Source organism: Panthera pardus, unplaced genomic scaffold (assembly GCF_024362965.1).
Source record: "Panthera pardus isolate Hobbes unplaced genomic scaffold, ASM2436296v1 HiC_scaffold_6, whole genome shotgun sequence".
Lineage (NCBI taxonomy): Eukaryota > Metazoa > Chordata > Mammalia > Carnivora > Felidae > Panthera > Panthera pardus.
In genome coordinates this window covers 2,210,721-2,237,033 of record NW_026526991.1, presented here as the reverse complement: position 1 = coordinate 2,237,033, position 26,313 = coordinate 2,210,721, and the positions used below count along the sequence as shown (strand labels likewise).

Here is a 26,313-nt window from a genome sequence, read left to right as displayed (position 1 = left end):
TCACTGGCAACCACCTCTGGTTCATACGGAGTTTAAGCTTAACTTACATGTATCTTAGTTTTTTTCTTCTTAGTTTTGACCATATCATTTCAGTCTATTCAGGTTGGATAAAATCTTAGTTATCTTACCAAATGCATGTATTGATTGATTAATTGTCCTAGTTTTGTGTTGTTTGAAAATCTGATAAATACACTTTCTTCATTTTCATCTATGCTCAATGTGTAGAATGAGACAGGGCTAAGGATAGAGGCCTGTGGACTAATACCAGTGCTCTCCTTCCAGGTGGGGGGACAGTCCTAACGCTCCTTTTTTGGCTAAGGCTGGTTCAATCACCTATCAAACTGTGTAACCAGGATTAAAGATTGTCAAATGTCCTGATGAAATCAATAGACCCAATTAGCATTTCCCTGATATATAAACCTTATCATGAGCTCAAATACAACTTGAGCAGAGTAAGCTTGAGAATGTCCTAGAACTCCAGATTTCATTACTTATTCTGGCCAAACCAAGCTGGATGCCAAAGGTATCTAACCATACTGAATCAGAGTCCATGGTGAATCACAGTCCAGGTTATTTTGCTAGACACAGATGAAATTTACCTTCAGAAGAGTGGAACAGGAATTTGCTGACTCCCTCACAATCACGTGAGCACGTAAAACAACTCAGACTAGTTAGATGATGTGCCTGAAAGAACAAACTATGGACAACTACAGGTTGTGTTGCTGTAGAAAACAGGGTCCAATTCAACGTAATTTATTCCTGCATCGTAAACGCTGAGAAATGTGAAAGCGCCACACCAACAAGAAAGTGCTGTATCAACTTCAGGTAATACGTCCTAAGGTAAAATAAGGCACTAAACTAATGGCTTCCATGACTTGGCAATAAAAGTTAACAAAGCCAACGACTTCTTGTTTAATTCTTTTCCAACGCTACAGACATAGTTCTGCTTTCACCTTCATTACACTTTCATATGGTTTCAGCAGGGGATATACTTCCTCTTCCAAGAATCTCTGCACCTGCCAAAAAGAAAAGCAAATGTAAGACAAAAGAAAATGTAAAGATGGAAGTTTTGCTAACGCTTTTTTCAAAGTCAGTTTATATCACTGAGACCGAATTTGATAAAGCTTTTACCCCACCACTGAGTATTTCTTCACTGCCTGTCAGAAATCTCTCCCTAGACAGAGGCAGCTCGACCCACCATGCCTACATGTTTCCCCACAAACGAGCCCAGCCTGTCCTTTCAGTTGGTCTCATCATCGTCCACCCAGTACCCAAGCTGAAATCATCACGGCTTCTTCTCTCATCTTCATTCAACCTGCCAAGGCTCTAACTTCCTGAAGAGTCCTCCAATCTCTCCCCTCATCTGCATCTACCACTGCCTTGGCTCAACGTCCTCATCATCTACTGCTTGGCCCCCTGCAGCAGCTTCCTTACTGGTCTCCAACCTCCAGTTTAGGTCTCTCAAATCCAAAACAAACTTGGAGTCTGTCTCCAACTTTAAATCCTGTAATTACTTCTGGGTACTTGCTACTCCAGCAACAATCAAATGATTGTAGCTTCTCTCCCATGTTGGATGTCTATCTACTTGCCAACTCCTACTTTTCCCTAAGATTCAGCTCAGATGTCAAGTCTTCCAAGAGTCTTTCCCAACCTCTCCTATTCTCCTTTGTGATCCCTAAAAAGAATATGCTTCCCTCAACTCCTACAGGCACTGCTTGGTATTACAATGACCTTTTTATAAGCTTTTACCACTAAGTTTTGAGCTCCCTGAAGATGAGAATTATCTTTAAAGCCCCAGAATGAAGCACAGTACCCGAATACAAACTGAGCACTCAGTTGGCATTCGTAAATGTTTCTGAATTAGCTCTTGCAGTCTCCAAAAGACCAAGGGGAAAAATGATAAACATTTACTGAATACCTACCACGCGTCAAGCACTGTGCTAGGCCTTTTAATTCACATTACCACCACCCCATGAGATGTATATATTTTTTTAAAGTTTATTTAATTATTTTGAGAGAGAAAGAGAGAGAACATGTGTGTGTGCAAGCGGGGAAGGGGCAGAGGAAGGAGAGAATCCCAAGCAGGCTCCATGCTGTCAGCCCAATGCAGGGACCTACTACGTTAACCATGAAATCAGGACCTGAGGTGGACACTCAACCGAATGAGCCACTCAGGCACCCTGAGATGCATATGATCCTGTCAGCCAATGAAAGCCAGAAGTCAGGAATGAACCTGACTGATCTGAGGGTAAAACCCAATCTCTGTCCATTATACCACATGCTCCAAACCAAAAGAGAATTCAGAGAAATCCACAGGGGGAAATAAGGCAGTTCAATACAACCAAACCTTCACATTTTAGCCTGCTCTGAATTCTTTCTGCCTAGCCTCATTTTTATCAGACTTCTTATTTTATAAGAAACATTAAAGACTGTATTCCAGGTTCTGTGGCCCAGCAGTGTAAAAAGAGGGCATTTGGGGAAACTTCTAGTGCCACAGAAGTGTTCTGGTGCTTACCTGTTGAGAGGCACGACCTGTAAAAGAAGAAGGATCCAGCAGACGGTCCAACTGGGAATGAATGGGACTGAAGTAGGCATCAGCCTGGATTCGCTCTATGAGGTCATTGTCACCTCCTTCCTGTTTGACCACAGCAGCTGCCTGCTGGGAAAGCACTCTAATTTTCTCATGGCAATCCTAGGAAGACAGTGGGGTATTGTTGATTCACTTACTAACAGGACATCTCATCATCATAACCATCATCCAATACCACAACTATGCTGTCTATCTATGGCTGGTACACAAAGCCCACCCACCCACTCCCCACCCAGGCTGAGGAAGTTCCCCTCACAGTCTAATTCCATCAAGATCTCAACCCTCTGAACATAACCTAGGATGAACCTGAAGTAAATGCCCATCTTGTGCTGGCTTTTTTTTTTAGTTTAATTATTTTGAGAGAGATAGAGAGAGCAAGCAAGGGAGGGGCAGAGAGAGAGAGGGGACAGAGGATCCGAAGCAGGCTCTGTGCTGACAGCAGTGAGCCCGATGCGGGATTTGAACTCATGAACTGTGAGATCATGACTTGAGTCAAAATCAGATGCTTAACTGACTGAGCCGCCCAAGTGACTCTTGTGCTGGCTCCTCTAACAGCTCGTGAACCACGTGCTCTGTCGTGCCCACTTCCCATCATTTCCTATTACAAATTCAGACCTTATTCCTTTGCTAAGAGTGGACCTTTCCTACAAGTGATAAAGTGATTCACTTTTAACAAACCAAGTTCACCGTAATCACCCTCCAGAGATGAGCCTGCTCTATGGCAGAATATGGTCACTGTTCTGTACCAATACCACGACTGAGGGCAGATGACAGAAATGCTTTCATTCTTAAGGGAGGAGAGGAGGACTAAAGGTGCCCTTTCAATTTATCCAGGAGCATAAGGGGTTAACAAACCTGGCGGTTACCCCCAGCTTTCACCATGGCCATGATGATGTTCTCTGTGGCCATGAAAGGCAACTCTTGCCGAATGCGCCGTTCAATTACCTAGAAGAATGAACGAAGGGCTAAGATGCCTCACAGTTACAAAGTCATACACACAGTAAGAGATCAACTGTGACCAGCAAAATACAGAGAAGGACATGAACTACCATATCTATGAAGACAGAGGGTAGAATGGATCGTTTCAATCTGCATTTCAGTTTTCTTTCTAATTTAAAGTATTATTTTCATTTAAAGAAGGAAAAGCAATTTAAATACACTTTTAAAAGTTGCTTCATTGGGAAGATTTATAAAACCTCAACTTTGTTAAATTTCAGTGCCCCACCTCAAGAGCCAAGTATATAATGGGAACGAACCATCTGCCTCAGGTACCTAAAAACAGGCACAAGAAACAGTCTACTCTGCCAGTCACACCACAGCTGATGATTCATGGAGCTCATGAACAGTTGAAGCCAATTCAAAGCATTTCCTTTTCTCTTTTTTATAAACGTTGTCTATGGATTCCAGAGTTAGTTCTCTAGAGCCACGTCACAACCTGAAGAATGAGCTCTGGTCAGGAACAACTCCTACTGGACTAGAATGCAGATCACCAAACATACTTACTCCAGAGCAGAAGATTATACTCACCCCCCCACATTCCAACCCCCACCCCAATATTTTGGTTTTAATTGAGGCTTACTTTGGGGTACACCACCAATCCTTCAGAAATGTTCTGCAGCGTATTCAATATAGTATCTGCGGTGAGAAATGCCTCGGCCAAACAGATACGTCTAGAAAACAAATAGCCGTTCAGTTATCTCTTTAAGCAAATATCAATTTCAGTGAAATATAGGGTGTGTCCCAAGAAGCTGCCGTACTGACTTCTCATGCTACGTGTACTACTTGGACAACTTCCTTTAATCTCACGACTTTGGCTCTACCCCCAATATCCTGATGACTCTCAAATCCATCACCCCTTGTCCAGACCACCTGCCTAAAAGCCAGCTCACATACCAAACTGGAGAAGCTCTACCTGGTTGGTCTGTAGGTACCTCAAACCCAAAACTGGATCCAGTCACTTCTCCACTGCCTCCTGCTTACCATCTCAAACCTACTCTTCTTCTCCCTGTGGCTCCCATCTTCAGTAAATGGCACTTGTACCCCATCACCGATCTTAACACTCACTCCTATCAGCCACCAAGGCCGGCCAATCTGCCACTGATTTTATACCCATAAGCTTCTTCTCTAATCACATGAGCACCGTGCCAGTATGGACTTCAATTTTTAAAAATAGCCTCCTAACTTGTCCTGACCAGATCCATATCCCCTTAAAACTGGTTCTCCCAATTGTTGCAGGGTGTTTTAGCAGGCACATATGATTAGGTCACACCCTGCTGAAAAATATTTAATGGCTGACTTCTGAATGGGTTCACATGTCTTATTTTCATAAATGCCTTATTCCCTGGATTACACACAGATCCCAGAGAACTAGCTTAACTATATATCCTTTTCCCCTCAAATTCTAATACATTGCAAGCAAACCAGAATAACGTGACTCTGCTTTAAATAAGTATATATACAGGGGTGCCTGGCTGGCTCAGTTGGTGGAGCACATGACTCTTGGATCTCAGGGTTATAAGTCTGAGCCCCATGTTGGGTATAGAGATTATTTAAAAATAAAATCTTTAGGGACACCTGGGTGGCTCAGTCGATTAAGCATCTGACTTCGGCTCAGGGCACAATCTCATGGTTCATGGGTTCAGGCCCCACATGAGGCTCTTTGCTGTCAGTCCAGAGGCTGCTTTGGATCCTCTGTCTGCCCCTCCCCTGCTCACACTCTCCCTATCTCTCAAAAATAAATACACATAAAGAAATTTTTTTAATAAATAAAAATTTTAAGTAAGCAGAAAACCATGTGCATGTTGGTACCCTATTCACAGCTACAAATTACTTCTGACCCATCTCATACCGAACCACCATATAATTGTGGCAAGACGTCACAGCTGACGTAACTACCTCCAGCACAGTAACTAAACTTTTCAGGGCCTACAGAGACCATCATATACTAGCTGTGATCCATAATCATGTTTTACCTCATTGCCTGTCACACGGACTTTACTCCCCCGTGCTACCTACTAGTAACTCCCTCTTCTTTCTCCTGCCTTTATGCTTGTATAGATGCTTCCAATCCTGTCTTAAAGGTCTTTTAAAAATGCCTAGATTTCTTGAGTCTTAAAGCATTACCTCCTCTGTGAAGCCTTTCCTGACCCCCACCTAGACTTCCCCTTAGCTCACACAGAGCGTATCTCACACACACTCTGTTCCTACACTCATCATACTGTTCTTTGTACGCTCTTGCCTCCCTGCTAGACTCCATGCTCTGTGGGGACAAGGAGGAAATGCACAGATGCTCAAAACATCCTTCTGCTTCCAGGCTCCTCTTCTGGTCCTCCCCACAACTCACTGTACACGGCACCCCCTTTTACTGACCGATTGGCACTATCATCCAGCGTGCGCTCGAACCACTGCACAGATGCCGTCTGCAGCGGGTCGACGATGAGGGTCATGAGGTGACGGGCAAGGCTACAGCAGCGCTCGGAGCGCATAGGGTTCCGCTTGTATGGCATCGCACTTGAGCCTGCCACGTACAAGGACGAGAAGCAAAGGCAGAGAGACTTCAGAGGACAATGAGTGCCCAGGCACGCTGCTGGGCGAGCTGTCAACACCTGCCCACGGGCCCCCTGGCATTTCTGTGGTGCTCCCAGGTCTCCACACAACACTCACCAATCTGCTGTTTTTCAAAGGGTTCCTCCATCTCCTTGAGGTTTGCCAGGAGTCGTATGTCGGTACAAATCTGGGGGGAAAGGGCCACAACGATGTGCAGAACTCTGGGAGTAGGGGCTAGGCTGATGGAGGTGAGCTCACCTCCCCAACAGATCCTGGAGAGTATCTCATTCAGACTTCTCCAGGCTCCTGAAGAGCAGGGATAACAAGTAAAGGAGCATGGAAACACTTCTGTGAAACATGGCTGCAGACAGCACGGAAAGACGACGCCAGATGAACTTTAATGAGAACGCAGAATCCAGTCTTGTCCTTTAAGACACCTTAAGAGGCTTCACCCACAGGCCCCAGATGGTGAAAAATGAAGTCTGACATCTCTTGAGAGATGCGACTGAACAAAACTCTGAGGCCAATTCCTTCTGTTTGTGCAAAGCTCTCATCCCAGCCCCACAAACTGCTGCCACCACTCACCTTGTGCACGGATGCCCCCAAGCTAGCCAGCACAGACAGCACCTCAATATCCACTTTTCGTGTATAGGTCTGCCCTGTGATGATGAAAGCCCTAGAAATAAATTGAAAAGAGCCGTATGTAAAAATATTTCAAAATGCGACTATGTCAAACAAATGAGCAAAAACCGACCCTGAGCAAAAGCTTGGTCTCACTGGTATACTGAGTCACACGGAGCCCAGATGACCTCACTGATAATCTGCTCCTGGAACAAATTGTTCTTCCACCCTTTTTACTAACACCCATGCCCCAGAAGGAAGGGTGGTCATGTGCACCCGTGTCCTCACAGCCCGATGGAAATGCCTGCAAGAAGGAGCCATGGTGGAGCCTGGCAGCCCTCAAGGGAAATGGTCAGATTTAGATGAATCCATCGGAGACCTCAACATGGGTAAGACTATTTCCTTCTTCCTTATAGATTATCAGAAAACAGAATCTAGACTATACAAAAATAAAACCCAGGAAGTAAAAGGAAATGGGTAGGGACGTCTGAGTGGCTCAGTCGGTTAAGCGTCCGACTTTGGCTCAGGTCATGATTTCACAGTTCGTGAGTTCCAGCCCTGCGTCAGACTCTGTGCTGACAGCTCGGAGCCTGGGGTCTCTTCAGATTCTGTGTCTCCTTCCCTCTGTGCCCTTCCCCTGCACGTGCTCCGTCTCTCAAAAATAAAACAAACATTTAAAAAAAAAAAAAAAGAAAAAAGGAAACGGGTAGAAGAACAAAGGAAGAAAAAGGGTCAAATTTAGAGGTACACTGAACACGGGCCTTCCATCACTTAACAGGGAAGCCAACACCTTTCCCACTTACCTACCTTTTAAATCCTGCCTTTTCTGTCACTATCTTGTCAAGCTGCTCTACCTTGGAAGAAAAAGACATCCTTATAGAAATCCAGGTGTGACCAGTATGAGAATATCTCAATGTCCTGCCCTGATTTCGATCCTTGGTGCCCCTTTCGATCCAAAGACTCCACTCATCCCAGGATCCATCTCTCCGCCCATCCTAGAAGTCAGCTTTGTCCTTGGTGCCCGCACCACTGAGCTTCCATGTCCCCTTGCTGCTCTCAGAATACCTTCTGGTCATCTCCCTCGAAGAGCTGCAGGAAGCTGGCCTGAGTGCCTGTGGTGCCTTTCACTCCCCGGAAGCGCAGGTCATCTCGGACACGCTTCAAATTCTGGAGGTCCATGCAAAGATCCTGAATCCAGAGACAGCAACGTTTCCCAACTGTGGTCAGCTGAGCAGGCCTGAAAATGACCCAAAGAGGACACACACAAGTCTCAAACCAAGGACTTACTTCATAAAAGCTTCACTCCCTCTTCAAACAATTACTGCTACCCCTGGAAAGAGGAAGAATTCAGGTAAGAGACAGAGAGGCCTGTCTCTTACCAGAGTGAAGAAGTGTGAGCAAGTGAGCAATAGTTATGATTCAATGTCATTTACAAATATTCAATGATTATGAAACTAAGATCTCCTAACATAGCTCTTTCTTTATCATCAAGAGGCAATATATGGGCAGGGACAACGCCTGTTTTGTTTGTCCCCAGGCTTTGGCAAGTCAAATATACTCATGTAACAAACATTTGCCAAATAGCTAATGTGTTCTTGGTTTTGAAAATACCATGAACAAGGAGCACCTGGCTGGCTCAGTCAGTTGGGCAGCCAGCCGACTCTTGATCTCGGCCCAGGTCAAGACCTCATGGTGGTGGAATCGAGCCCCACACTGGGCTCTGCACTGAGCATGGCGCCTGCTTGGGATTCTCCCTCTCCCACTCATGCTCTGTCTCTCAAAATAAACAAACATAAAAACAACAACAACAAACAAAACAGACAAGGTTCCTGTCCAATGGAGCTCGCGTTGTAGTGGAAACAAGTAAACAAAGTGACCGTTGATTTTATCAGAAATATGAAAAAATAAAATGATGAGGACACTCGAGAATGCCACTCTAGACTGGCGGTAAAGGAAGGCCTTTATGAGGAGACAAGGTTTGATAAGGAAGCAGCCATGCTGTGGACAACAACCCTAAAACATACATAACCCAAGGACTCTTAACCTAACAGCTAATGGCTTTGCTCCCCGTCCAAAGTCTAAATCAATTTATTGCCGGTCTGTTTCTGAACATAAAGCATAATAATGAGAACAAACTGCAATGATGTTGGAGTTTTGTTTTGTTTTTTTAATATTTATAATATTTATTTTTGAGAAAGAGAGACAGAGTGCAAGCAGGGAGGGGCAGAGAGAGAGGGAGACATAGAATCTGAAGCAGGCTCCAGGCTCTGAGCTGTCAGCACAGAACCCAACATGGGGCTCGAACTCACAAACCGTGAGATCATGACCTGAGCCAAAGTTGGACACTTAACCGACTGAGCCACCCAGGCGCCCTGATGGGGAGTTCTAATAAATGACCTAGCTCATTCCAAATGGATTCTCTCTCCTATCAGGCTAACAGTATGAACCGTGGGCAAACATGAAGGCACATCATGAGACGATATATCCCCAAATTAATTTCATGGTAGTTTTCTAGCTAACCCTTGCTAACAGATTACTGGTACAAGCAAAGAAATGAATGGATGGACTTGCATGGATCTGTTCACAGCAACACTGTACACAACAGCCACAAAGTGGAGACAACCCAAATGTCTATCAAACTAAAGAATGGACAAACAAAACTTGGTATATCCACCATCTTGGCTATAAAAAGAAATGAATGTGCTACACGCCACAATATGGATGAACACTGAAAACACTAAGTGAATGAAGCCAGTCATAGCAAGATAAATATTTTATGACTGCATTTAAATAAAATGTCCAGAGTAGTGCCTGGCTGGCTCAGTCAGTTAAGTGTCCGACTTCAACTCAGGTCATGATCTCCTGTCATGGTTCAAGGATTCGAGTCCTGCATGAGGTTCTCTGCTGTAAGTGCGGAGCCCGCTTCGGATCTCTGTCTCCCTGTCTCTCTGCCCCTTGCCACCCCCTCCTCTAGCTCTCAAAAAAGAAACACTAAAAAAACATTTTAAATAAAATATCCAGAAGAGACAAATCCATAGACAGAAAATAGATCAGTGATGGCAAGGGGCTAGGTAAGGGGGGAAGGGTAATAACTAAATGGGTATGGGTTTTCTGAAGGGTGATGGAAATATTCTGAAATTATATACTGGTGACTATAAATAAATCTGTAAGTATACTAAAAATCTGTAAATATACTAAAAACCACTAAGTGTACACTTTTTTTTTTTAACGTTTATTTATTTTTGAGACAGAGAGAGACAGAGCATGAACAGGGGAGGGGCAGAGAGAGAGGGAGACACAGAATCTGAGGCAGGCTCCAGGCTCTGAGCTGTCAGCACAGAGCCCGATGCGGGGCTCGAACTCACGGACTGCGAGATCACGACCTGAGCCGAAGTTGGCCGCTTAACCGACTGAGCCACCCAGGCGCCCCACTAAGTGTACACTTAAAAAGGGTGAGTTTTATGGTATGTGAACTGTATCTCAATAAAGCTGCTTTTTAAGTAGGCACTATACCCAACGTGGACCTTGAACTCACAACCCTGAGACCAAGAGTCACATGCTCTACCGACTGAGCCAGCCAGGTGCCCCAAAGCTGCTTCCCTTTGACTGCAGGAACTGACCCACACTGATGTGATCTCATGCACCAATACCATTTTCTGAGTGCTTAATGCCTGCTAACCGTGGCAGCAGATACCTCTCTCATCACGCTACCCCCAGAGGAATACTGGGAGGCCCACAACTCTCCAGTGCTCACAGGAGAGGGAGAGGAGTCGTGACTCAGGTAATGCTAGGGAGCCAGCACGAGGCAACATTTGTCATGGCCAGCCCAAACACACCTTGCACTGACTCCTCATGAACAATTTCTTCAGGTTTCTGCGACAAGTGCAGGCCCTAACTTTAAGGAAGATTAGACTCAACAGATTTTCCTCAATGTTAGGAGACAGTATCTTCGTCGCCATAGCAATATCCCACCAAGATGTAAGGCAGATGCTAACACACCACTACTCAAATATCATCACTTGAAACCTGCTACTAGCATTCCAAAAATGACATTATCTGCTTTGAAAAGATTTTATTTGGTAATTATAAAAATACTTGAACATTTTACATATCAAAAATACAAAATAGGGAAAAATTTAATTATCCTATTACCTCATAAACCAGAGTAATTAACATTTACATCTTGCTGTAATTTCTTCCAATCTTTGTACAATTCATATGCTGTCTTTATCCCAAAACAGTAACCTACGCACATTTCCACAATAGGAGTCTTATAAGCAGCATTTTAACGGCTACATGTTATTCAAGCCTATGAATATATTATATCTCATTTAATTCTTCTCTTATTGTGGACAGCTAGATTGTTTCCGGTGCTTACTATCATAACCAATATTTTAACAAAGATCTTTGCACGTAAGACTTTTTGCATAATTTAGATTACTTACTTCAGTAGGAGTCTCAAAAACAGAATTACTAAATCAATGAGCATGAATACTTTCAAACGCTCTTGATCCGTATTTCCCAATGTTCCCCAAATGAACTCTCCCCAGTATAGCTTTTAAGGTAGGGACCAGGTTCATTCCTCATAAGCATCCTAAGTTATTTGCTTAAACTATTTTTTTTAAGTGTTTATCCATTTTTGAGAAAGAGACAGAGACAGAACCGTGGAGTAAGGCCAGAAAGAGAGGGAGACACAGAATCTGAAGCAGGCTCCAGGCTGTCAGCACAGAGCCCAACATGGGGCTTGAACTCATGAACCACGAGATCATGACCTGAGCTGAAACTGGACGCTTAACTGACTGAGCCACCCAGGCACCCCTTAAACTATGTTTTGAGTTTCTTCACCTCCAGCTTCCGTGGAGAAGGGAAACTGAAGGAAGAAATGAAAGCCAAACGCATACCAACAAGCCCAAATCCCGAGAAGTAATCACATCACTTACTGGAAATGTGTGAAACCTAAGGTAGGAAGGCTGGCTCGTTCCTTAGCAAAGTCAGCAAGCCGAGAGATCACTCTGGCGAGCTGTAAGAAAGACCATGTGATAGAAACAGGGTGAGTTCAGGGTAAGCTCGTTATATAATCAGGAACTAAACTTTCAGACAATTTAATATAAAATTAGATCTCCAGCCTGTGGAAGGCAGAGACATTATCTTTTTGTCTTTGTATCCCAAAATGCCTTGAAGATTTAAGAGCAACCAATGTTTGATAAGTGAGTTGACTATCTAAAAAGTCATGAACTTATTCTGCACAATTTTAAGACCGTTAACATGCTCATGCAGGGGAAACAGGACAAAATCATGAATCTGACCCAATGTCAACAACATGCTGCTGGTTAACTGCCTTTATTAAAAGACTATGTTTTGTTTTTTAAAGGTATTTATTTATTTTGAGAGACAGCACATGAGCACAGGCAGTGGAGGGGCAGAGACAGAGAGAATCCCAAACAGGCTCCACACTGTCAGCACAGAGCCCAACGTGAGGCTCGATCTCATCAACTCTGAGATCATGACCTGAGTTGAAACCAAGAGCCGGACACTTAACCGATTGAGCCACCCAAGGGCCCCAAAAGGCTAGATTTTAAAAAGGATTCACTTAGAGCATTTTAACTCAAAAAGACAATTCGTTCTACAGATGAGATATAGGATCATTCACCTGACTAAAGAATAATCTATTTATATTCACATTGCATTGATTTATTCGTAAGTGGTGCCCATCTCCTATCATGGGGAATCCAGGGCTGGCAGGAAACTTCTGCCAATTCCTTACCTTTGGCAAAAGCAGGTCAAATGCATTTCTGAGAATAATCAGGTCCTGCAAAGGAAAATGCAGTGGTCTCACATTAAACAGCTTTGCCCAAACAATATTATTACACAATACTTTTTGGCCATCACCACTGGGTTTCTCAGCTAGCCACCTACCTCACTATTAGCAACCCTCTGTGCAATTCAGAAGATGCTAACAGAAGTTGTTCTTTTCAGATTACTATTTTAAAACCACATCAACCTAGAGAGCAGTACTTCTGGGATCTCTAAGGAACAAAACCTTTATACTCCTAAAGGCCAATTTATGTGGTAACTAAAATGACGGGAAAACAGTTATGGGCAAACCTTCATCCTGAATATTGTGAAGATGTCCAGGTCAACAAGCTTTCTATCTTTCCAAAAGGAGTGCCTGAGTATCTGAGAAGCTTCCATGGGGCACATTCCATTAGCCTTCTGTCCTTTTTCCACATCTACCATTGCTAACAACAAAAAAGACATGAACCAGAACATCAAGGTTTAGGAAATTTAAAGCTGTTCTTGAGGAAAATAAGAGATGTGTTTCAGGCAACTCCAATACAAATTGCTGAGCCCAACTTATACAATACAGTGGGTATTCAAAAAAAAGTGTATTCCCCCATGAGAAAGGATTGTTCTTCTTCTATTATGTGAGTAATACACATACAGATGCCTTTTATTAGGTACCACTTGAGACTGAAAGCATTTGGGGCAACTTAAAAATTAGTGGCTTCTTTCTGAATTGGAAGTGTATCTGGAATCAAACTTCTGGTCCCACGGGCGCAGCATGATTAAGAGGACAGCTTCGGAGCCATCCTCCCTGGGCTTGATTCTTATCTAGCTGTGTGACATTAGGCAAGTTCTTCAACTTCTCTTTAAGTATCCTCATCTGTGGAGACAGGGATCATAAAGCTAGATCCCCAAGACTACATATTCTGATTCCATTTCTATGACATTACCAGAAAAGGCAAAACTACAGAGAAAGAAAGCAGATCAACGGTTGTTTGGGTTGGAAAGCAGGAGTGGGAAGTGACTGCACACGGGTACGAGAACTTTTTAGAGTGAGGGATGCGTTGTAAAACTGGAGCATAGTGAAGGTTGAACTGCATAAATTTACTAAAACTCATTGAACCACACATTTAAGATGGGTAAATTTATGGCATGTAAACTGCACCTCAAAAAGCTGTTTAAAAATGGAGATAAAAGGACCTTTTTCACGGTTCTTGTGAAGAATACAAGAAGTCATACACACAAAGTGCTCAGAATAGTGCCAAGCACTTGGTAAATTCTTAGGAAAATTATTACTTTTCATGAAAGATATTACTTTTTTATGTTTGAGGATAAGCTGCTTCTGCTAATTAAGTTTCACGTAAGAATCATAATGTAATTCTTTCTTTTCAGACGTTACAGCAAAGAGTTATAAAGGACTTCGGAAAGAAAATTACCTTGCCACTAAAACGCTAAGACCTTGGCTTATGCCCAAACAGCCAATGCAGAAACAGTATCTGCAGGTCTTATTTTATGGAGGTCATGAGAGACTTACAGTTTAGATTGGAAGGATAACAAAAGCAGAAAATTCCTCAGTGTTAAGATACCCCTAAAACTAAAGATTTATGGAGTCACTTCCTATAACTAGACAAAAATCAAATAAAATTTATAAATCCATTATGAAGACCGAGTCCTAAGTGGAAACAAAACACAGGTTCCTACTGTATTATCTCCAACATAGCAGGAGGTGGCTCCAAGGTGAATTATAGCAGCAGCTTTTGGGCAGCAGTCGCCAAACGTGTGCACATGAGCCATCACATCATGTCGTAACTGTTTCTCTTCCTCAGCTGCCATCTTGAAGTCGATGTTGTCCAGGTTTGATTTCATCTCCTGGATTTGTTCATCTGTGATAGGCAAACCCAACGTCTGCAGAACAGGCAAAACAAAATACCTCAAGCGTCACAATGACTTGAAGTGACACCAAGAAATACATTGGTTCATGTTAGCATTTATGTCCCGCCTCCCAATTCTTTTTTTTTTAATTTTGTTTTTTTAATGTTTGTATTTATTTTTGAGACATAGAGAGACAGAGCATTAAGCGGGTAAGGGGCAGAGAGAGAGGGAGACAGAATCTGAAGTAGGCTCCAGGTTCCGAGCCGTCAGCACAGAACCTGACGCAGGGCTCGAACTCTCAACCACGAGATCATGACCTAAGCCGAAGTCAGATGCTCATCCGACTGAAGCACCCAGGCGCCCACCTCCCAATTCTTAAATTAAGATTTGGGGCAACTAAAAGAACATGGGTGGGGAAAGGCAAGGTTTTCTTAATGAATCATGGTAAGTTACATTCTAAGTAAACACCAAAATATACAACAATGTACATTTTGTATATTTCAACAACGTAATTCTGATCTTTGTTCCCTCTGCCCTTGTATCTCTTCCTGGCTCACACAGTCTGGTCTTTGGGCTCAAATATTACCTCCTCAAAGAGGTCTTTCCTGATGCCAATGTGAAATATTCTTCTTATATGTCACTCTTCTATTCCTTTAGCCTAAATTTATTTAGAGCACTTATCACCACATGACATTTCTTACAAATGCATTAGCCTGTCCCTCCCCCTACAATGTATACTCCACAAGAGAAGAACCTTGTTGTATTTATTGCTTACCCCTTAGTGCTTGGCATGTAAGTGCCCCAGGTGTGGGATCCAGGCCACAGCTTTACATTTGACCCAGACAGATTTACTTCAAGAAATGAAAATTAAGAATGTTGTAAGTGGTTTTGCCAACAAATTACGTACAGCAAATTGAGTAAAACAAAGCCTTTACAGGATATTATTGAGAAAATAAACACATCAACAGCTTACATTCATCCACCACTGGAAAAGTCAGGCCGGCAAAGAGCAGCTTGCAGCCCAGGCAGCTCAGACCCCTGGATCCAAGAGCTAAACATATAGACTGGTGAAATTTATTCAAACGTCACTTGAAATTCCCAAGTCCTGGCCTTGGGAAGGATTTTGCGTCTTAGACCTGTCTTGTCCGAGATGGTGGCTACTTGCCAGATGTGGCTATTTACATCTAAAATGGTTAAAGTGGGGCAGCTGGGTGACTCAGTCAGTTGGGCTTCTGAGTTCGGCTCAGGTCATAATCTGGCAGGTTCGCGCTCCACGTCGGGCTTGGAGCTGATAACTGGGAGCCTGGGGCCTACTTCAGATTCTACGTCTCCCCCTCTCTCTGCCCCTCCCCCACTCGCGCTGGGTCTCTGTCTCAAAAATAAACACTAAAAAAAATTGTTTTTAAATAATAATAAATTTAAAAAAATAATAAAATGGTAAAAAGTAAAAATTCAGTTTCTTGGTCACACTAGCCACATTTCAAAAGCTCAGTAGCCACACTGAGCAAAACTGCCTCGAAGTGTCTGTTAGCCAGTAGATAGGACACCTCGGGCCTCCTTCCAAAGCAAAGCAACAGGGGGCAGTGTGGCCAAACTGCTTCTTATCCCCAAGCAATGCATCTTGTCAAAATTCATCCCCCACTCTTGCTTTTCTGCATTCCTCCTAATCTTTAAAAAAAATTTTTAATGTTTATTTTTGAAGGAGAGAGAGACAGACTGTGAGTGGGGGAGGGGCAGAGAGAGAGAGAGAGAGAGAGAGAGACAGACAGACAGACAGAATCTGAGGCAGGCTCCAGGCTGAGCTGTCAGCACAGAGCCTGACGCAGGGCTCGAACCCACAAACCGTGAGATATGACCTAAGCCGAAGTCGGACGCTCAACCGACTAAGCCACCGAGGCACCCCTCTCCTAATCTCTTATTCCTCAAATTTTTCTCTTAACTACTAAATTATTACGTAGTTCCTGCTAATTTTAAAAACTTTTTAATGTTTATTTTTGAGACAGAGACAGAGTGTGAGCGGGAGAGGGGCAGAGAAAGAGGGAGACACAGAATCTGAAGCAGGCTCCAGGCTGAGCTGTCAGCACAGAACCTGACGTGGGGCTCGAACCCATGAACCATGAAATCATGACCTGAGCTGAAGTTGGATGCCTAACCAACTGAGCCACCCAGGCACCCCTAGTTTATGCTAATTTTGACACCCTACAAGAGAATCCAAACGCAGGAGATTATACCAACATTGTATGCATTTCAGGCAATGTGCACACTGGCCAGAGGAAAGAACACACATTCAGACTCTACATTTCAATTCCAGCTTCATTTACTAGCTGCGGTGATCCTGAAAGTCTGTTTTTTTTTGTTTTTTCAACTTTAAAAAAAATGTTTATTTATTCGTGACAGGCAGAGTGTGAGTGGAGGGGGGCAGAGAGAGAGAGAGAGAGAGAGAGAGAGAGAGAGATACAAAATCTGAAGCAGGCTCCAGGTTCTGAGCTGTCAGCAGAGCCCAATGAGGGGCTGGAACTCACGAACCGTGAGATCATGACCTGAGCCAAGGCCGGACACTTAACCTACTGAGCCACCCAGGTGCCCCATTCTGCAAAGTCTTTGAATGCCACTACCCTCATCTATATAACGGAGTATCATATGAAATGGAAAAGAGTACATAACAGTACGTGATAAATGACCACACACTACTGATGTCCCTTTCTACCCATTATTGTCTGAGCCAATAGTTTATGAAGTCTCTCTGTGCCTCCATTCCATCACTGGTAAAACATCTGTAAAATAGTTACAGTACAGTGTTATTTTGAGGATTAATGAGGTATTAATATGCCAAGTCTTAAGATAGTGTCTTGGCAGGCGTGATAAACGTGTCTATTATTATGTCATTTACTTTTTTTGAGCAGGCATGATAGGAGTGTCTACTGTTATGTCACTTAATTTTCTTGAGCACACTGATGGGGAGGGGAAAAATCTAGGAAGCGTTCCCTATTTGGGGAGTTCCTTTGTACTTGGGTCCCAGGCACATACTGTTTGTTTCCCTGTTTACTGATGCCATTTGAGAAGGCATTGCCATCTGGCTTGTGGCATTTTCCTCTGAAACTTTATAGCTCTCTGGATCACTTTCAGTTTTCTTCAACTCCTCTGGGAAGGCCGCTCTGGAGCTATTTCTGAAAGCGTTGGGCCGAACAGCTCTATATGCAGCTCTTAAAAGAGACACCAGAAAACTCATCTAATAACCCCCTACCCCGATTCTCCCTCCTTAGAGGCAAAGTGCAGTAGAGTGGAGCGAAGACAGTGGCCTAGGAAGCATGAATTTTGTAGGGACAGTCCTGCCATTAACCACACTGAGGCATTGTGAAAGATAAGGTGGCTAAGCTCTCACGCTCTGCATTGAACCCAGGTTCACACCCGGGTACGCTATTAATGGTTCGGAGCAAATAACGCGCTTGGCTATCACCGAGGCTTGATTTCTCCCGTATAATGTGGGGAAAGCACCACCTAGTTTGCAAAGTTTCTATGGGTTAAACGGGAAAAGAAATCAGCACAATAGCACGTAACAAGGGCTCAGGGTCCGTGTTAAGCAGTGTATCCCTGCAGGAATGGCCAAGATAAATCCCTAAAATGACAGCGTGCCTTTCTCGCCGCCTCCTCCGCCTCTAACCCTCCGTGACTCAAAACAAAGGAGGCAACAGGTGTCGGCTCCCGGGCTTCCTGCCCTGACCTTCCTGGGGCCACAGCTCCTCAGAAAAGGGACACCCGGCCGAAAATAGCGGGGCAGCTGCTCCCGGGGGCCAAGCCCAGGCGCGACGCCGAGCCCCGCACGTGCTGGGGCGGGCCCGGCCCCTCATCCCGGTGGCCCATTACCTGCTCGGCCTCCGCCAGCCACAGCCAGAGCTGCCGCCATGTCCGGAATTTGTACCTGTCGCTAAACACGAAGCACATCTCCGGGCTGGCGTAACGGGAGGCAAGCGGCGAGCGGTAGCTGTCGTGCCCGCAGGCCGCCTGCTGTCCCCCACGATCGCCTCCCTCCGCCATCCCGGGCACGCCTCACCACCAGGTCAGGGCCGAGCCAGCGAGGGCGGGAGCGGAAGCCCGGGGACGGGACTTCCTCCACGCGGGGCGGAACTTCCTCCACTTGGTCTCGCCCCCGGGCTTCCGGGGGCCCGGAGCCTTCAGAGTTATCGGGTTTCCGCTGCTTGATGTTGAGTATTGTCAAGTTTATCTTCGTGTACAAGAAACGTCATTAGCGCCTCTTAAGCTCCTGAGCCGCTGTGTGCCTCAGTGTCCCCATTTGAAGAAAGGTACATTAAGACCAGCCTTTAAGATTGCCGTGAGGTTAGAGTGTTAGATCGATGCCTGGGACGCTCAGAAACCCGTGTGTATTTGCCATTATTAGTTATGGTTGTCGCCCACCCCAGCTTCACCGCCACTGCCTATCTGGCACCGCACGCAGTTCTGAGGAGGAATGAGCGTTTGTTGAGTTCCAAGTGAGCCCCTCGCACGGAACTGCAGTAAAAACGGATTTCAGCCAGTGCTAGAACTGAGACTCCCAGAAGCCGAGTGTCTTGTTGAGTGAGGGTCACCCAACTAGCCACCCGACTTTAGATTTTGCACTTAGTCGCTACGCTGTATAGTTCCCAGCCCACTCCATGCTCGGTCACACCACGACTTGATAAAGGCATTCCCAGCGACCCCCTGTCCTGGAACACCTCTGTTTTCTCAGTACCTCCTACTTAATCAGTCTAGAAAATGTTCCGTAATGATCCCACTCTTTTCTCTGGTTGACCAATAAAAATAACAACCTCTAACATCTGTGAAGGGCTTATTAGGTATCAGGCACTCGTTTTTTACACGTGGTCTCATTTCACCCTGAGGATCCCGAGTGCCTCGAGCGGTATTAGATGAAATAATACAAGTAAAAGGGCGCCTGGTTGGCTCCGGATTTGTACGTTTGAGCCCTACATTGCGTATAGAGATTACTCAAAAATAAAATCTTAAAAAAAAAATACAGGTAAAGCTCTTGATGCAATGCACAGAGTAATGCTCAACAAGTGGTGGCCATTATCATGATGCTCATTTTGCAGGTAGCAAAACAAAGGCGTGGGGCGGGTGATTGTCTTGGGATTGTTCATGTGGAAGGGGGAAAGCTAGGAGTTATATGCAGGCAGATAGGCTTCAGACACCTGGTTCTTAGCTCCAAATGTTCCCCTTCCTTGATGCTACAGTAGCAGGCATTATGCCGCTCTGAAATAACCAATTTTGAGTTCCTCAGTAGAAGGAGACCTCCCCGGGGAATTCCACTTTGACTTTCCAGCTTGTTTGCTGAGGTGAACTCCGCTTTGCCAGTAACCATGATACTTCAGGGATGTTAAAAGTTGCTGATTAGGGGGTGCCTGGGCTGGCCCAGCCAGTATGCGACTCTTGATTTCAGGGTCATGAGTTCAAGCCCCACTTTTTTTTTTTATTTTTTATTTTTTAATTTTTTTTTTAATGTTTATTTATTTTTGAGACAGAGAGAGGCAGAGCATGAGCAGAGGAGGGGAGAGAGAGAGAGAGGCGGAGACACAGAATCCGAAGCAGGCTCCGGGCTCCGAGCTGTCAGCGCAGAGCCTGACGCGGGGCTCGAAGTCACGAGCTGTGAGATTGCGACCTGAGCTGAAGTCGGACGCCCAACCGACGGAGCCACCCAGGCGCCCCAAGCCCCACTTTAAGTACAGAGCTTACTTAAAAAAAAACCAAACCAACAAAAAACCAAGTTGCTGATTAGATCCCCAGGCTTCACGATCGTGCTTTGGACAATAATTTCTTGTCCTGTCACCTTTCCATTTCTGCTTTCATTTATTCACAGATTCACTCACAGCCCTGTGGAACACACTTCCGCGATCTCCTAGATGATGAATGACCTGACTTCTTACAGGCCTCTCATAACTCTCACCAGAGTTCAGTGTTTTTTGCTTTCCCAACTAATGGCAAACTTGGTGGGGGCAGAGATCATGTCTGTCTTGGTCACCGTGTCCCCGGCACCTAGCACAGAATCTAGCATAGTATGGGTGCTCAGTAAATGTTTCCTGGATGAATGAATGCTGCCAAAAGGAGTCTAGCACAGAGAGAGGAATGGGCCCATAGTAGCCAAGATGCAAGTGAGGTCCTGACACTGCACATCCTCTTTTCCCACGTCTCACATTTCTTCAGTGTCCTCATCCCATGGATCTTTCGTGGCTCCACCTGGACTCCAGAAGTAGCAGCCAGAAATGACTGCAGCACCAATGCAGAATACCTTGGCCATCAGAGAAGCCCATCAGTTGGTATCCTGGGCTCATCACTCGGGTCTCGTACGCCCCCCTTGAGCTGCAGAGGCTTGGTGTTGAGGAGAGAGGGCGGACGATTCTGGGAAGATGAGGAACTTACTTCCTGGAACTTCCCACTCTTTGCAGAGTGTGTCAGTGTGGCCACCGCTCTGATGTGCAGTGACCAGTTTACTATCCTCACCTTCCACTGTGACTTGTGAATACACCCGTCTCCTCAGTCTTCCAGCCCTCGCTCCTGCCTCTGCTTCACTCCACTGTCACTCCTCCTCCTCCACATAGGAGTTGCTGCCTCCCGTCTTCCAGATCCTCATTCAGGAAAGGATCTTGCTCTTTTGGTTATTTTATGTTGAATCTTTTTAAAAATGTTCTTTATTTAAAAAAAATTTTTTTTAACGTTTATTTATTTTTGAGACAGAGAGAGACAGAGCATGAATGGGGGGAGGGTCAGAGAGAGAGGGAGACACAGAATCGGAAGCAGGCTCCAGGCTCCGAGCTGTCAGCACAGAGCCCGACTCGGGGCTCGAACTCGTGAACCACGAGATCATGACCTGAGCCGAAGTCGGACACTTAACCGACCGAGCCACCCAGGCGCCCCAAAAAATTTCTTTATTTTTAAGAGAGAGAGAGGGAGAGGCTATCCCAGGTAGGCTCCTCGCTGTCAGTGCAGAGCCCTACGTGAGGCTTGATCCCATGAACCTTGGGATCATGACCTGAGCCAAGAGTCGGACATTTAACTGACTGAGCCACCCAGGGGCCCATTATGTTGAATCTTTAATCTCTCCAGTATTGCCTCCCTTCTTCTGATTTAAAAAGAAAACGCACAGGTCTCTTCCGCTATAGAAACATCTCCACTTGCTCTGTTACCTCCATAACCTACCTCTCTTTCTGGCTGCTCTTTAAAAAAAATTTTTTTTAATGTTTATTTATTTTTGAGAGGCAGAGCACGAGTGGGGGAGGGACAAAGAGAGAGGGAGACACAGAATCTGAAGCAGGCTCCAGGCTCTGAGCTGTCAGCACAGAGCCTGATACGGGGCTCCAACTCACAGACTGTGAGATCGTGACCTGAGCCGATCTTGATCTTCAAAACCCACCTAGACACTTCCAGCTGGTTATCACTATTCCCAAAACGACATCTCTAGGTCAGGAGTCATACTTCTATCTCTCTTGTGCCCTAACTCTAGGGAAAGGTCTTCTGATGATTTCATTTTCTTTTCTATCTGTCCTTCTTATTTTTTAAATATTTTAAAAAAATATTTTATTTTTTTAAAGAATATATTTTTAAATGTATTTATTTTTGAGAGAGACAGAGAGAGAGTTGGGTGGGGGCAGAGAGAGAGGGAGAGAATCCCAAGCAAGCTCCCCACTGTCAGTGTGGAGCCCAATGTGGGGTTCGAACTCATGAACCGTGAGATCATGATCTGAGCCGAAATCAAGAGCTGGATGCTTAACTGACTGAGCCATCCAGGCACCCCTAACAGTTTTATTTTTAAGTAATCTCTACACCCAGCATGGGGCTCGAACTTACAACCCCAAGATCAAGAGTTGCTCCTTCCACCAACTTAAGCCAGCCAGGTGCCCCTCTGTCCTTCTTGCTTAAACAATTATTTTAAAATGTTATTTATTTTTCAGATAGAGAACACCAGCAGGGCAGAGAGAGAGGGAGACAGAGGATTCGAAGCGGGCTCCACACTGACAGCAGCAAGCCTGATGTGGGGCTTGAACTCCTGAACCATGAGATCATGACCAGAGCTGAAGTTGGACGCTCAACCAACTGAGCCCCCCAGGCGCCCCAAACAAATTCTTGATGTAATGTCCTGTTACCCATTAGGATCATTCATTCCACAAAGGTGCATACTGTGTACGAGGCATTGGAATACAGTGGGCAGCTGATGAGGCTGGAGAGAAGGACAAAGGTGAGAAGAGAGGAAGCTAAATTTGGAGAAGTAGATGGACGCCAGACCATGTGACCCCTTGTTGGAAATAAGGATATTTGGGGTTTTTATTTTAAGCAGTTTAAAATCACTAAAAGGCTTTAGACTGGATGTAGAGTGACTTCATCAAATTTGTGTTTTGAAAATATGCTATCAGTTATGTATGGAATGGATTGGGGGCAAGGAAGCTGGGGTGAATGACAAGTAAGAAGCCAGTTGGGCCACTGCTGTGGACCAGATGAGACCTAGGGTTATAGGAGATCTAGCTTGGACAAGAGAAGTAAGTGCAGAGGAAATGAAGGAAGAGATTAAGAGGTACACTCAGTCCATCTTAGTGATGGATTAGTTATGGGGAGTAAGGGATGGGGCAGAGTCAAGGATGCTCCTAGGTCTCTAGGATTTATCATTGAATGGATGGTAACGCCATATACCATGGTGCCAGAGGAGGGGCAAGCAGGCAGGATGGTCTTATGTTATGGATGCATTGAGTCTGCAGTGCCGTTAAGCTGTTCAAGTGTTCTGAAACGTTGAGTAGATGATCATACATACAGGTCTGGAGCCCAATGGTATGGGCTGGAAATAAAAATTTAAGTCATTAACATATAGATGGTAATTAAAGCCGTAGGAGTTTTGGGCCCTGGAGCTGATGAACAACACATAAAAGAATCTTGCCTTGGGGCACCTGGCTGGCACACGGGGTACAGTGTGCAAAGCTTGATCTCAGGGTTGAGTTCAAGCCCCATGTTGGGTGTGGAGCCTACTTAAAAAAAAAAAAAAAAAAAAAAATTCTACCTTTTGAGTGGTGATTACATTGCAGTGAGGGAGATGGATAATAAAGAATAAGCAAGACAGTTTTAGAAAGTGGTACATTTTTGGAAGAAAATATAGCAGGACAAGAGCATAGAGTAGCTTAGGGTTGGGGTGGTGGGGTGGTGACAGGTATTTTTTTTCAATTTATTTAAGTAATCTCTATATCCAACACAGGGCTCAAACTCACAACCCTGAGATCAAGGGTCACGTGCTCTTCTGACTGAACCAGCCAGGTGCCCTCTGATGACGGCTATTTTTGAAAGGATCATCCGGTTAAGGCCTCATGTTTGACCAGAGACTACACAATGGTGCGGGGACAAGAGCATCCCCGGCAGTGTTAAAGTAAATACGATGGCCTTAAGGTGGGCGTAGGTTTGGTGTGACGAACAGGGGTAGTCTAAGATTGAGATTGGGAGAATCCTAGGGAACGAGACTGAGTGGAAGGTTTGTGTGCTGTGGTATAGAGTTTAATTTTGATTTTAAGGAGAAACCCTGGGAGGGTAGCGACATGAACACACAGAGAAGCCTGGGGTGGAGCTAAGCGGAGGGTGACAGCCAGGGGTTGCTGCAGTGATGGCCAGATCCTGGTTGGTGTGGGAAGATGTGGATCTTGTGTGGATGCACGTTTAGCACACAGCCGAAGGGCTTCCTGACAGCTAAGCAAGTGATGTGAAGAAGCTGGGGGTTTGAGCCAGTAGGTGGACAGTGGTGCCATTTACTAAGATGGTTAAGACCAGGGAGGGAGATGTGAGTAGGAAGGAGGAGGGATTTGTCTATTAGACTGGGAAGTAGACAGGCAGGAAGTCGGGTGGATAGACAGGATATTAGAAGGGCCAGGGTTGGAGATATAATTTGGGCACGATGGGGACATGTGTTGTACTGAAAAACACAGGGCTGGGGGCGCCTGGGTGGCTCAGTCGGTTGAGCGTCCGACTTCAGCTCAGGTCACGATCTCGCGGTCCGTGAGTTCGAGCCCCGCGTCGGGCTCTGGGCTGATGGCTCGGAGCCTGGAGCCTGTTTCCGATTCTGTGTCTCCCTCTCTCTCCGCCCCTCCCCTGTTCATGCTCTGTCTCTGTCTCAAAAATAAATAAAACGTTAAAAAAAACAAAAACAAAAACAAAAAAACACAGGGCTGGTCGATCTCATCTAGGAGGAGCAACGTGACTAGATAGCAAAATTTAGGAGTGGGCCTGAGCCCAGGGGCACTGCAAAATTTAGACCTCAAAGGAAAAAGGGGACCAAGAAAGGCGGCCAGTGGGGAGGACACCACCTAGGATGTTGGCATAGAGAACAAGGCGGGGCTTGGGGTTGAGCACTGATGAAACCAACTTTTCCTGGCCAGGCAAAAGAGGCTGAGGGAGGTGGAGGAGGGAAAGGACCACGTTAGAGCGACGAAGGAAATCCAGGAGCTGTGGTATCAGGAGGTAAATGGCTGCGTCCATTGGACGAGGGAGGATGTTAGTGACCTTAGAGCCAGCTCTCTTCAGCAACGATAGAGGCAGAGGCCTAGGAGGGGGAGGAGAGAAAATGTCTCGAGAAGAAAAATGGGGCAGGGGCTGGAACGTGGGCCCACAGGAGGATGTGCGTGTACAATGGCACGGACTTGAGTGCGCTGAGCGGCCGGGGCTCCAGCTGAACAGCGCCCCCAAGACGGGGCAGGAAGGGGCAGGGTCCCAAACACTGGAGGCAGCGGCACTTGAAGGGGAAGGAAGCACCTCTCTCTGATTATAGTTTGGAAGCAGGGATTTGGGGGATTCTTCTGACACCCGATTTTCTTTCTCCACATATTAGGACGCTCGCTGCTTGGTGTCAAGGTTTCACTGCTGGTTGGTTACAGTAGATTTACAGGAGTCCTTATTTGGCCTGTAATGACTTTTTTTCTGAGCAGTGCTGCTCTTGGGTACTGGCAGAAAATAGAGAGTCGGGTTTCTAAAGTGGGGATTTTGTCACATGGGTGTCAAAACAGGAGGGGCGAGGGGAATTTAGAGACGTTCTACAACACCTAAACTGGATTAGGAAGGGAGAAAAAAGAGAGGGCTGGCGGGATGGAAGAGAATAAATAGTCAGTGTCCTGGAGTTTTAAAATTCATCAGAGAGGAGGAGTGGGAACCAGTTGGGACGACAGGAGGTTAAGGTCAAGGACGCTGAAATTACTGGTTCTGGAGGGGAGCAATTTTGGGTGAGTATGGGAGTGTGTGGCTGGACCGGAGGAAGGCGGGTAGAAGGCTGGCCGTTAGGGTGGATTTTCCCTGTGGCACTGAAGTCACCTAAGGTGATGGCAGGGCACGTAGGCGTGAAGAGGGCCGAGTCAGAGGCTAAAGTCTTAACCACCACCATTCTACAGTGTGCCACCCGTCCCCCCACCCTTAGCCGTCTATGCATTTTTTAAATACCCAAACTTTAAAGTCGAGTCTTTTGGTGACACAGGTCCTCATAGTTTTTGCAATGATCTTTTTTCCTCAGAAAATAGCACTTGCTTGGAATAGGCAGGCCCTCGAGGTGTTCGCCAGCACCTCTTCTCACACTTGCCGCATTTACTTATTTTATGAAACAAGAATTGGATGGCATATGGCCTACCACTTTGTGCAACACACTCACTTAGGGACGCTTTGTCGGAAATCTAGGTGTTTCTCAGCAGAGGACATTCTGGCATGCCAACTTTGGAATCCTACCTGGGTTCCTATTATGTGATCGAGACAAGTTTCAGTCAAATGAGCGAATGCACGTGGCCCACTTAGAGCGGTGCCCAACTTACAGTAAGCAATCAGTGTTCCCTATTATTAGCTAATTGAATGATTCTGAACCGTTCTCCTCATGCACTGGGTTCGCCGCCGTCTGTTTGGCACAGCAT

General features: G+C 45.4%; 1 protein-coding gene and 1 long non-coding RNA gene across 7 annotated transcripts in view; one reads left to right on the top strand and one right to left on the bottom strand.

Moving 5' to 3' along the window:
• Nucleotides 1-737: 737 nt before the first annotated feature.
• ADSL (adenylosuccinate lyase) lies at nt 738-18,502 on the bottom strand. Of its 6 annotated transcripts, none has more exons than XM_019446967.2 (14): nt 18,333-18,446; nt 15,189-15,264; nt 14,243-14,446; nt 12,522-12,566; nt 11,698-11,777; nt 7,823-7,994; nt 7,565-7,611; nt 6,722-6,812; nt 6,254-6,323; nt 5,960-6,107; nt 4,170-4,260; nt 3,446-3,535; nt 2,516-2,692; nt 738-1,016 (listed from the first exon to the last, which is right to left on the bottom strand). In XM_019446967.2, exons 3-14 carry the CDS (start codon nt 14,405-14,407, stop codon nt 930-932), a joined length of 1,263 nt encoding a protein of 420 aa, XP_019302512.2. In that variant the 5' UTR covers nt 14,408-14,446; nt 15,189-15,264; nt 18,333-18,446; the 3' UTR covers nt 738-929. The 6 variants fall into 6 exon arrangements, with proteins under 6 accessions (XP_019302512.2, XP_019302510.2, XP_019302511.2 ...); XM_019446965.2 differs by having other exon boundaries at nt 18,278-18,392; XM_019446966.2 differs by lacking the exon at nt 18,333-18,446 and adding an exon at nt 15,387-15,470.
• A 5,856-nt stretch (nt 18,503-24,358) lies between these two features.
• The window catches only part of LOC128774916 (uncharacterized), a 188,742-nt gene continuing 186,787 nt past the window's right edge, over nt 24,359-26,313 (top strand). The window contains exon 1 of the long non-coding RNA XR_008419417.1: nt 24,359-24,406. This is a non-coding gene — a long non-coding RNA (uncharacterized LOC128774916). The remainder of the gene's footprint in view (nt 24,407-26,313) is intronic.

Coding starts and splice junctions, on each gene's coding strand:
- ADSL (XM_019446964.2), bottom strand. CDS start 18,448: ATGGCGGAGGGAGGCGATCGTGGGGGACAGCAGGCGGCCTGCGGGCAC. Junction 12,567..14,242: donor GCTATGTTGGAGATAATACA/GTAGGAACCTGT, acceptor TTTCCTTTGCAG/GACCTGATTATTCTCAGAAA. Junction 4,261..5,959: donor CTGGATGATAGTGCCAATCG/GTCAGTAAAAGG, acceptor TTTGTTTTCTAG/ACGTATCTGTTTGGCCGAGG.